General features: G+C 42.4%; 1 protein-coding gene across 1 annotated transcript; it reads right to left on the bottom strand.

Moving 5' to 3' along the window:
• Positions 1-941: 941 nt before the first annotated feature.
• On the bottom strand, positions 942-3,868 carry zfp36l2 (zinc finger protein 36, C3H type-like 2). Its single transcript, XM_078229695.1, has 2 exons — positions 3,291-3,868; positions 942-3,063 (listed from the first exon to the last, which is right to left on the bottom strand). Exons 1-2 carry the CDS (start codon positions 3,345-3,347, stop codon positions 1,903-1,905), a joined length of 1,218 nt encoding a protein of 405 aa, XP_078085821.1. The 5' UTR covers positions 3,348-3,868; the 3' UTR covers positions 942-1,902.
• Between the last annotated feature and the right edge of the window lie 7,975 nt (positions 3,869-11,843).

Genomic DNA, 11,843 nt, shown 5'->3' with positions numbered 1-11,843 from the left:
ACAGAAACTGATCGAGAGAGTTTTATGTAAACAAAAAAAGTGTTCAACACTTTTTGCCTACTGCAATAATGTGGTTGAAGAAATATAGTTTACCCCCCAACTAATTTTGCCCTGTATAAATCCAAGGCATCACACCAACATAGGTAGGTGAATATAAACAAAATTAAACACCAACTGCTTAGGCCCAAAAAAAAACTTTCCACAATCACACACCAACATCCAGAGAACATTACAAAACTCTTCTTCAAAAATGATTTTATTGGGAGAACTACAAAAAAATTTACAGTACAAATTTTACAGTCTCACACTTAATCTGTAGTGAACTGACACCCCAAGTATTTTTTAAACAAGTTTTTTTTTCCTTTTGTTACATTCAAAGGATACTTCTGTTAAAGTAGTCAAAAAGAGAGTACATAGTGCTCATAATCTGTACCTACTATGTACAAACTAAACCTACCATCATTCACCCACTGGCTTGGAAAATGTGAAGTTTTTTTTCCTTTTTTTTGTTTTTAAATAGTAAATCCCAGAAAAAAACAAAAAACCCAAAAGCAGAGTTCCATTCTCCAAACATTTCAGATTTACTGCAAAAAAAAAACTGTTCAGACCTAGAGGTGGCCCCTCACTAATCAAAAGTAGTGGCAATGTTGTCTCACCCCTCCCAAACCCCCCCACCCCACCATTTCCACCCCCCTCTCCCGGGAAGATAGGCTGGCTATGTTAAAATTCACTTCCAAAACTATTACATTCAGAGAACTGACATCCCCCAATTATAAAAAAAATACTTTTAAAGGGAATGCACATTTGTTCTGGAAATCGAGCTTGTTATTTTGGTGCAGAAAAATAAGAACTGTCTCTGTAACTGGACCCTGAAGGCACTGTCAATATAATACTGGGTCCAGGGTGCTACATATTTTGGCTTTTTATTGTTTTTTTTAAAAAAAAAAGGAAAAAAAAAATCACAGTGTCATTTATACAACAAAAAAAACTTATGATGCCACTTTGACTTAAGAATGCCACATTAAAGTCTGATACTTGAAGTTTTAACCACTGACTTTGGACGGTCTAACATCCCCAGTTAACTTTTACATTCTTAAAAAAAATGCCTACCATCTTTTAACCCTAACTACTTCCACAGCATCAAGAACTGATTTCTAGAACATAGAAATCATGCAATCGTTCATTTCGTAAACAAGGAAAAAAAAATTAATGAAATAAATATTACATACAATCTCTTAAATTAAGATTTTATCATTTACAATAAAATAACCAAGTGAAGTTACAAAAACAAAAACGGCATATATTACTGTGAAAAGAACACACTCCACATTCTGCAGATTAATAATGGCAATCATAATTTAAACATAATAAAAGAATATATATCTATTGTTTTCATCATACGCGATAAATACAGTATGAACAAATTACCAATGTATACTTTCTCGAGATAATAAATAAGTTAAATAGTTTTATAGCGAGTCGTGCTGCGATGTGCCATCACAACAAACTGAACAGCTAAAAAAAATTTAACAATCAGCAGTTATTTCAACAATTACAACTAACTCAAACGAACGAGTGCTCGACGAAAAAGGATCTGCAAACACGGTTCTTCTCTCTCTCTCTAAAGGCAAACGGGGCCACTAGGTGGCAATGGAAGATAGATTAACTTGCAACAAAGTTTGGAATGAAAAAGTTCTTTTTTTTTAAAACGCAAAAAAAAGCAAGTCCTGTAATATTTTGTTTCCTTAAACGAAGGCATTTTCTTGGCAGGATTTTTTTTGTTGTTGGTTGTTTTACAATTCGTAAATAAAATGTTCTTGTTAAATAGAAGAGTGGAGTTTGTGTGTATGAATGTATGTGTGTGTGTATTCATATTAAACCATTTGTCCTTTTCTCTCTCTCTCAATCTTCGGAGATGGAAAGCCTGCTGAAGATGGGAAGGCGTCTGCCGGGGTCCATGCTGGGGGACTCGGAGCCGCTCAGGCTGCCCGAGCTCAGCGAGCCGCTCAGGTAGCTCTCCCGGTCCGACAGCGAGTCCGGGGGGCTCGGCGGGGCATCGAAGACCGGGGACTCGGCCAGCCGCCGCAGGCACGACTGCATCTGGCTGAGGATGTAAGGAGGGGACGGGGGGCAGACACTGACGGGCTGCTGCTGCTGGCCGTAACCCCCTCCTCCCAGCTGTTGGGTCTGGATAGCCAGCGGGGTGAGCAGGTTACTCAGCTCCTGGCTGGAGAAGGTGAAGGCGTTGTTAGCGCAGGCTGGCAGTGCGGGCGACAGCAGCTCCTCGCAGAACATGTTGGAGGAGCCGGAGGAGGAGGAGGAGACCGAGGAGGAGGAGGAGGAAGAAGAGGAGGACGAGGAGGGCGGCGGAGGCGTGCGGGAGGTCGGGCTCTCCAACAGCGGAGACTCCAGGCCACTGGAGCCGCTGGGAAAGCCGGAGAAGCTGAGGCTGTGGTGGAGCTTGGGCCGGGGCTGTTGCTGCGAGGGGAAGGCGTTGCTGTTGCAGGAAACCTGCCTCCTCTCCTCGGCGTTGTGGATGAAGTGGCAGCGGGGTCCGTAGGGGCAGAAGCCGATGGTGTGGAAGGTGCGGCACAGCTCCGTCTTGTACTTGGGGTGACGGGTCAGGCTCCGCAGCTCATGCATGCCGTGGGCGAACTGGCACTTGTCGCCGTACTTGCAGGTGCCGCTCTCCTCGAAGGGCCGGCACAGCTCCGTCTTGTAGCGGGTGGAGTTGACCTGGCCGCCGGCCGCCGCTTTCTGCTGCTGGACTAGGTGCAACGGGCTGAGCGGCGGCTGCTGTTGTTGCTGCCTCTCTGCACTCTCGCTGAAGGAGCGGTCGCGAAATTTGTTCTCTTTGTTCAGCAGGGCCGTGCTGCTGGACTCCTTGATGTTGGGGAAAGAAGAACTGGGATACTTGGCGGACGAGTTGTTGGCCAACGCCTGCAAGTTGCTGGTCGAGTGTCGTCTCAGAAATCCCGGTGCGAAACTTGTTACAGGGCTTCCCACTGCCTTTTTGTCCAGCATGCTGTTAAAGTTGTTGTAGCTGTTCAGAGATTTTTCGTTCTGGTTGCGGGAGAAGGGGGAAAGAAAAGGAAAAAAAATGCAAAGAAAAAAAAATTAGAATCTCAAAAGCATTCAACAACTTATCCAAACACAAGTTTCACAATGCATTCATTTTTACACTAGTGAAAACTTTGACCCCCAAGAATAACTTTGCAAAACTTTTCCCTCCCTCTCTTCCAACTTTCAGAACCCCGTTTTCCCTTCCCAGTTTTGTATTTTTGTTTTACCTTGTTGCACAAGAAATCGTTGATATCGTAGAAAGCGGACAGAAGGGCTGCAGACATCTTCAGGCAGTAGTTTCTACAACTGAGATTCTGCCCTCGGTGAAAAGCTGGAGTCACGATTGCTTTTTCTCCTTTCCCCCCAGCACACAAAAAAAAATAACGTGAGGTCCGAATGTATGAAGAGAAAGAAGAGGGGGAAAAAAATAAAAAAAAGTCTTTTTTTGGTGGTGACGAAGTTGAACTGCTAGAACTCCTCGCTGTGTCTGCCTTGTTATAAATATTGAGCGCTAGGCAGTGGGAGGGATTGAACCCGCCTGCTTTCGAACCCTGGCCCCCGGAGTCGCCAGGACAACAACCACTTGATTGACAGGCGCTCCTTAACTCGTTAGCATAGGCTAAAGTGCAAAAAAAAAGTCCTTCTCTCACTAGCTGGGAAAGTCAATATTACTTTGTTCCCCCCCCCGTCCCAAAAACAACCACAAAACTTCTGCTAGATGCCCATCCAAAAAACTAAAACGGTGCAATTTGCAACTCTTTTTCTCCCTCCCCTCTCTTCGAACGGTTTGGCTTGCCTCGTCTGGGTTTCTCTGCGTTGGCCTTCGCTGAAATACCGATACATGAGAGGGAACGCGTCACCGCTGTTACAAAGGCACACCAGCTGGTGTTACTTCCACTATTGAAGCTGCGACTCTGTATTGAGTAAAGTGGCGGGATTTCAATCCCCCCCCCTATTCCGATTAGAAGGGGGTTCGTGTTGGAAATATGGGGGTTGCTTCAAAATTCCTCCTTGCTGTTAGATAGTGTGTGCGAAGTCTGGCTTGGGATAAACTATCCTTTTTCACTCTTGGTTTAGAAAAAGAAAATAGCTGGTAGGATGATCACAAGACACAAACTTTTTAAGCAGCTTGTAAAGTGGTAGGTCACTTTTTTTTTTGGGGGGGGGGAGATAAACTTATTAGCCCCGTTTATATACATTAAAAGTTGGCAGGACTTGAACTTTTAATATTTTAACACCCATACCAGGACTTGGTGTTGCCTCATTCTAATCTAATGCACGTAGTCTGCTGCCTTGATAGAAGAGGAAGACAATTGCTACTTATTTAATGTAGAGCTTGGGTGTGTTTGCCATTGCAAGTGTAGTCAATTTTCTCATAAGCTTTTTTTGGGGGGGTGGGGGGAAGGAAAGACAAATGTTTTTTTTAAAAAATGATATCCAGTTCAGTAAATTCGGGCAATCACCGCGGGGCACGGGCTAATTGCAGAAATGCACGTTTCTTCCCGATAGAAAAAGGGATTAAAAATTTGAGAGAGGAAAAAAAACCGACACTCAACTGGTTGCACAGCCCAAGTAATTACAACTGCGTGTTTCTCTCCCAAGCGCCCATCCCCCGCTGTACAGAGTGTGTGTGTCTCATAGGGTGGATACACCGACAGGAAGTGAACATTTGGAAAAAAAAATGCCGAGAAGTCTTTTGAATTTTTTTTTTGGGCAAAAAAAAACATCTCGATGACTTTTCAACTACTTCGAATGCTAATTACACGTGGATCGTTAAAGCCCGGCCGGGAACTGGTGGAATTAAAGTTTGGGCGCTGCTGTACAAAAAAAACCGACGGGAAAGGGGGGGGGGGATCTTTAGCCCAGTTTCAGACCACAGCCGCTCCTAACAAACTGGTTACAATTTGGCGGAATAAGGCGGTGCCCCATCCCCTTTCTAAGCCTTATACAACTTAATAGCTTGAACGTGCTTTTTTTCTCTTTTAAATGACTGTCCCGTCAATTATTTTTTCTCTCTCGCACTGAATGACGTACAATTTTAAGTCTCCTATTTTGGAAACTTTCTGTTTGAAAATGAAAGAACGTGTTAAAACAGAATAGGATATAAAAATAATACCCACCCCCCCGTTCTCCCTCTCTCTGGTGATCAGACCCTTTCCCCCTCCACTCCAATCTATTAAAACTTTGACCAAACAAGCAGTGGATTTTTTTAAAAACGTCGCACACCATTTCAGTCAAAAGAGTTTCAATACTTAAAAAAATTCCTCCTGGCCATGTATATAAAAAAGATTCATGCCTGGATGTTGGATGTTGTACATTGAACTGGGAGTTAAGACTGCGTTAATTTCACATCACTTCTGCCACGTTTTCCTCACCAGGCTTTCCCATGAGGTTGTTTAAATGCCACGTTGTATCCCCCTTCCCAAAAAAAAGCAGCCTGTCCTCCTCCCCCCTACACACACACACACAGGGGTAAAAGACCGAGTTTAAACATGAACATAGCCGAGTTTAAAGTTTTCTTCCCCCACCCGTCCCCAGCAGGAATAGCGTTTTTTTAATTCAAGATTTGACATGGTTAGAAGCTGCAAATAAAATTAAACACTCGACTCCACCACCAACCCCCCTTGTCCTCCAACTCAGAACAGAACGGAGCGCCCCCGTGTGCAACATCTCAAATATGACAAAGAAAGAGCTGGAGGTCATTAACCCTCTCAACTACACTGGCACCGTGCAGAAAATACAAATGGCCATGTTTAACCATGATGTGGAGATGCCGGCGTTGGACTGGGGTAAATACAGTAAGAGTTTTAACAACACCAGGTTAAAGTCCAACAGGTTTATTTGGTAGCAAATGCCATTAGCTTTCGGAGCGCTGCTCCTTTGTCATTTTAGTGACGAAGGAACAGCGCTCCGAAAGCTAATGGTATTTGCTACCAAATAAACCTGTTGGACTTTAACCTGGTGTTGTTAAAACTCTTACCATGTTTAACCATTCTAGACCAAATACACGATTCCTGCCTTGTTTGCACTTATTCCCGTCTCGCCGAATAACGTAACAATATCCAAATGGGCATTTACTTCCCCCAAACCAGAGTAAGTCTTAATCAGACTCTTTTTATCCAGTCTACTCTAATGTAAGCAACATGTGCTCACGCCAGATGTTACATTTCTCAAGTGAACAGCATTTTAGTGTGATTAGTGCTTTCTTAAGGAATCATTTGTGCACAGTGGGTATAAACGTGCCACTATTGCAGAATTAATGGGCATTGCACTGTCTGGCAGTGAATTATTTCACACACAACCCCAAACGAGTGGCAATATTTAGTCACCAGATATTTTTAGTGTCTGACTGTAATAAAATGCAGTCTCCCCAGAGCTGTATCATTGGGACAGTGATACTCTTATTGTAATTAACAGAGACTGAGAGAAATGATTACCCCATGTCTAGCAGCATGGCATATAAAAAATCACTCTTAAATGTTTATATTACCATTTTGACCGTGCTATTGCATTGGGGTTGTCCCAACGGGTTGGCTGAGATTCAGCTTTTCTGCTGCAGTATGTAGTGACCTTAAGGGATATGAGCCATAATGATAATTACCAGAATAGGAACAGAAATTCTCTCCAAAAAAACTCTCAAAAGTATAAAGGCCAAAGCCTAGGAATTCGGGAACATTACACAGCACGCTTCAGTGAGGCAAGAAATCTAATCCAATGTTTGAAAATGCAGCTCGCCGACTGGCTAATCGCTACATGTTTAACTAAGAATATCTCAAGACAGTTGGGAGCACAGTGGTTAGCGCTGCTGCTTCACAGCACCAGGGACCTGGGTTTGATTCCTGGCTTGGGTCACTGTGTGGAGTTTGCACGTTCTCCCCGTGTCTGCAGGGGTTTGCTCCAGTTTCCTCCCACATTCTGAAAGACATGCTGGTTAGGTGCATTGACCCGAATAGGCGCCGGCCGGACTGTGGCAACTAGGGGAATTTCACAGTAACTTCATTGCAGTGTTAATGTAAGCCTTACTTGTGACTAATAAATAAACTTTAACTTTACCACAAAATGGTCTGTCAACTGTACGCCGCCTCAAGAAGCAGAATGTTTAATGGTATCTGTATTGAACTGGACACTCATCTCAATACAGCAGAAAATCTAGAGTTTCAGGGAGACTGAATGATTAGAAGAGTTATTAATATGCTTGTATACAGGGTTATTCGATAATGTATCTACCTATCAGTCACTGCACTTCAAACTCATTCGCAGTATCTGAATGTTTGGAAATATTTCAATGGATGTGATAAGGCAATATACGTAAATCTTTGAATGCAGTGGTGACAATAGACGAGCCTTTTCCTCATTACCCACACCACGTGTAAGGAAAGAACTGGCAATATTTGTATCATGTATGAACATTGCCATGCAAGTGATCCTTGGTATATCTTTCCCCAATCTTCACTTAAATATTGAATGAAAAGAATAGGAGTCCCACAACCTCTCAATTTGGTAAGCAAACTGTTGCTTGTAAATTGTGTTTTAACTAGAGACCACGTGTGTACTATGCAGTCCATTTAATTTGTTCAGGAATAAAGTGTGGTGTGTATATATATATATATATATCTCCATAAAATCTTACATGCATCACAGTTGTGTTATTTGGGTTTGTATTGTGTCACAGGGCGTCTGTGTAAACAAAGTCTTTCTGTTCATGATTGATGTCTTCTGCAGCTATAGCATCTGTAGTTCCACATTATAAACATTTGAAATAAATCAAACTTTGCAAAGTGCATGTAACCCTACATAAAGGTCTTTCGGCTCTTGTTTAGATACACTGCATATGTAAACCTAACTTGAGAATGTGTGTTATACTATGCAGCTTCCTAATTCATTCTAACCAATCCTAATTCTGTGTTGCCTTTTCACTTATTATAGTTTTCCATATATTCAAAAACAAACGCGCACATTAGGCTTTAAAAAGTGACTTGCTTTGTCTGTGCAGTTTATTTACTTCATGCAACATGGAAAATTATTCAGGGTTCAGTATCAGAAAGCAAAATCTACATCTGGCCTTTTTTTAAATTGAAAAATATCTGCTGCTATCAGGGCACAAGTTGCAACTTAACTTGCCTGTGAGTTATACAAATTAAGCTTTACTCTTCCCAGTATCTTTGGATACAAGTGGTATTTGTAATAATCTCTCTTGTACTTTACCACCAGGGAAATAACTGTGATGTTAATTTGGATTGCAAACGTACATATAATCCAAAATATTAGCCGCACAACTCTGTTTACAGGTATCTTGGGGACACATGGGAAACCAACAATAAATGTAATGTTTTAAAAATGCAGTTCTAAGCTGTTGGGGAATTTAGCTTTTCTTCTGGATGATTACGTAAGACTCTGCCACCCCTCTCCTGCCTCTGGGTTAATGCATTCAGCTCTTAATGTAGCCCCAGAAAACAATTTAAAAATATGCACAGAGGTTCCTTTGATCCAACAGCTCTGCGTTTATTGAACAAGTAGCGGAATAGTATAGGTTTGATCATCCATGGTGAGTTAACTAATCAGGCCGAGGTAAGGATGCTACAATTGTGCTCAGTGTCCCTGGGACAAGAGAACTGGGAAGTCAGCCAGGATGTTGTCTCCTGATTGCTGTGCACCAGTTCCTGCTGGAAGTCCCAAGTGTGTGACTTGGTTTTTGCCATTCCTCTGGCCAGATAGCCTGCTCTAAAACTCAGTGCCAAAGCTCACTTCAGAATAACAGCAGGCCGAGGGTGAGAGACTGAAACAACTGCCCAGCGGAGCAGAGGGAAAAGGGACACACAGTCAGAGTCAGAAAAACAGAGCGGGAGAAAGAGGGTAGAAAAGGTCACGGACAAAGAGTGGAGGGATTTTAAAAACGAATGGGGAATTTCGAATCAATGGGATGGGAAATAAGGAGAGAGTTGCAAGGATGAGAGTGTAAGATATGTAAGTAGCTTCTGGGTGAACTGAAGTAGACTGAAGGTCAGGAAGCCAGATCTGACTTTTCTGTTACATATATAGATCCTTAAAAAAAGAAGTCATTTTGTTAGAAGTGAAATAATTGTTCTGCTTGGCCACCTGCAATGATACAAAGTTTCAAAATGTTTTGTAATCTAATATAAAAGTTTGAAAGGGATAAAAAAAATTTACACATGAAACAAAAAGTGCTGGAAATACTGGACAGGCCTGGCAGCATCTGTGAAGAGAGAAACAGAGTTAACAGGCAGGATTTTCCAGTCCCCCCCTCCCCCCCCACCCCCTGTTTTCCAGCAGTAGAGAGGTGGTTTGCCATTAGCTGCCAGCAGAATCTTCCAGTCCCATTGATGTCTGTGGTGTTTTGTGTGGCTTGCAGCTTCTGCTTCTGGGGAGAACTTGTTAACGGTTGTGGGGAGGGCGGGGGTGGGTGGGGGAGGGCGGGGGTGGGTGGGGGAGGGCGGGGGTGGGTGGGGGGGGGGGGGGTGGGGGGGGCCTCCGGGGGGACGTTTTGTCGCCTCCGGGGGGATGTTTTGAGTCAAATATGACTTTTCATCAAAACTGAAGAACTGTGTTCTGATGAAGAGTCCCTTTCCACTTGAAACATTAACTCCATTTCCATCTCCACAAATGCTGCCAGCACTTTATTCTTATTTCAGATTTCCAGCATCCACAGTATTTTGCTTTTATATAAAAAAAAGACATGTTTTGTAATCATTGCGATCAGTGTGACTTTAACTAAAATGACAAATATGCTAACATATCCAATAATGTCAAAAATTAATTACTTTCTTCCCCCAATATTCTCTCCTGAAGGCACTGACTGTTGCTACATCTACCATGAAGAATGACTGAATGGGGTTGTGGCGGGGGGGCGGGGAGGTGCAGAGTGGGGAGGGAGAAGAGTTCAGCCTTGTCCTTATCTGATATCAGGAACTCCTAGGTCGTGATCAGGATCGGCAGGCCTGACAGATTTTCCCCCTTCCAAAGGTAAATGACAAAATTATGGTGAATTCACCATCACCTCAGCTCAATTAACACAGTACTGACCAGGGACCAAACCTCAGGCCTTTATGGATTCTAGGAGTTCAAAGTGGAAAATGCATCTACCAAATGTGTTAAGGGGGGAATAAGAGATATATTTTAACGCCGTTCCTGAAATCTTTAATATTCGTTAATTACCAAGAGATTGGCTAGTCCCCTATTCCTTAAACCTTTGTCAATGTCCTATACTCATATGCATTGGCAATGAGATGGGTTGGTTCTCTTTCTAATGATTGGCGTTGTGGAGATTGATCATTATCTGTCAGGTGGAACTCATTCATTCCCCCAACTCTTCTGCACTGAGGTGCATTAAGACACCAAATAAATCAGTACAAGGGCGACCACTAACACGGACTCCCAATTTTTTCGTGCTGACACCTTTGTAGGAGCAGCAACAATTCACTGCTTGAACTGACCTGCCAAGAAAGTACAAACATTATATGAAGGATTATAGTTTTAAAACTTGTAGTTGTTCTAACATCAATAAACGTGACTCATTCGGGATGTACATTCATTCAGCAATCCATCCTTGAAGCTTAATACATTGCAGTTTACTCTTGACATGTAGACAGAGTGCCACCATCTGGAGAGACACTGGCATTACATCAAGGACAAAAAAATAAAATCACAGGCATTTATATCTATCTCCCTTTTCACCATTGAGTACTTGCATCTAGTTTCTCTAACAAATGAGTGACAATCAACTGATACAAATAGTTATTTGTGCATTAGAAGCGAATCATTTTGAAACCTCAATAAAAGGAAGAACAGATACACAATTAGAAGTGTTCCAAATTCCAAGATGCAACAGGATGGTTGAACCTCTCTAGAGCATACTTTGGGAATTTGAACATATATTTTTAATATTTCCATAAATTATTAACGTTGATCAGGAATGTACAACTGACATTCTTATCCGCTTCACACTGGCTAATATATACTGACCCAGTTGTGTTGAGACTTCAGCTGCTTTTAACATTCAGGGAGGGACATGCATTTTCACTTATGGTCTTTACCTTGTGCACACACACACACGACACTTCTATCATTGCACAAAGCAGAACGCAGGCGACCTGTTTCTCAATCTGTACGGCTGTAGTTCAGAGCTGCCCATTCTCTGATTATATTCAGGCTGCCCAGAAGTAATTGGTCTTTGCTTGGCATCTCGTGCACGCATCACGCAACATTAGTTGAGACGGCTATTTGTATCATTGATAAAAATTAGTTTGAAACAAGAATTGAGCACAGTTTCCCCCACAATATTGGTTTTGCCCTAAGGTGAGTGCCACTGAGTGTTGCAACACCCTTTACGTTAGAATAATTGGGAAGCACTCACCACTTCGTGTCCATTTACTGAATAAACAGTGGTCAGAAGCAGAAGGTTAAATAGAATAGAGTCCAATGTAAAACCATAGAGAGACAGCCATGGTTTCACACTGCCTGTGCTGGTTGTTTGTTGAAGCAATTGAAATCTAATGTCCTGTTCTCTGAATCTCTCCTCATAACCTTGTAACCTTCCCCTTCTTCTGCTTTCTATTAAGCTTTTCCTCAGACCTCTGCTTCAACCGCTCCTAATCTCTCTATATTTTAGTGATCCTTTTAAAATGATCGTCCCTTTTCATCAACTCTCCAGCAGAGGAAATAGACTTTTTAATTTATTCTGTCAAAATACTTTGCAGTTAAAAATGTCAACCTTTCCCATCCCACCATCAAGGCAGACATCATTCTGGTGAACCTACATTAGA

Source organism: Mustelus asterias, chromosome 15 (assembly GCF_964213995.1).
Source record: "Mustelus asterias chromosome 15, sMusAst1.hap1.1, whole genome shotgun sequence".
NCBI classification, from domain to species: domain Eukaryota; kingdom Metazoa; phylum Chordata; class Chondrichthyes; order Carcharhiniformes; family Triakidae; genus Mustelus; species Mustelus asterias.
This window is presented reverse-complemented; position numbering and strand designations above follow the sequence as displayed.

Excerpts from the sequence above, each read along its gene's own strand:
- zfp36l2 (XM_078229695.1), bottom strand. The coding sequence starts at position 3,347 with ATGTCTGCAGCCCTTCTGTCCGCTTTCTACGATATCAACGATTTCTTG. Across the intron at positions 3,064-3,290 it reads ACGATTTCTTGTGCAACAAG|AACGAAAAATCTCTGAACAG; the intron begins GTAAAACAAAAA and ends TCCCGCAACCAG.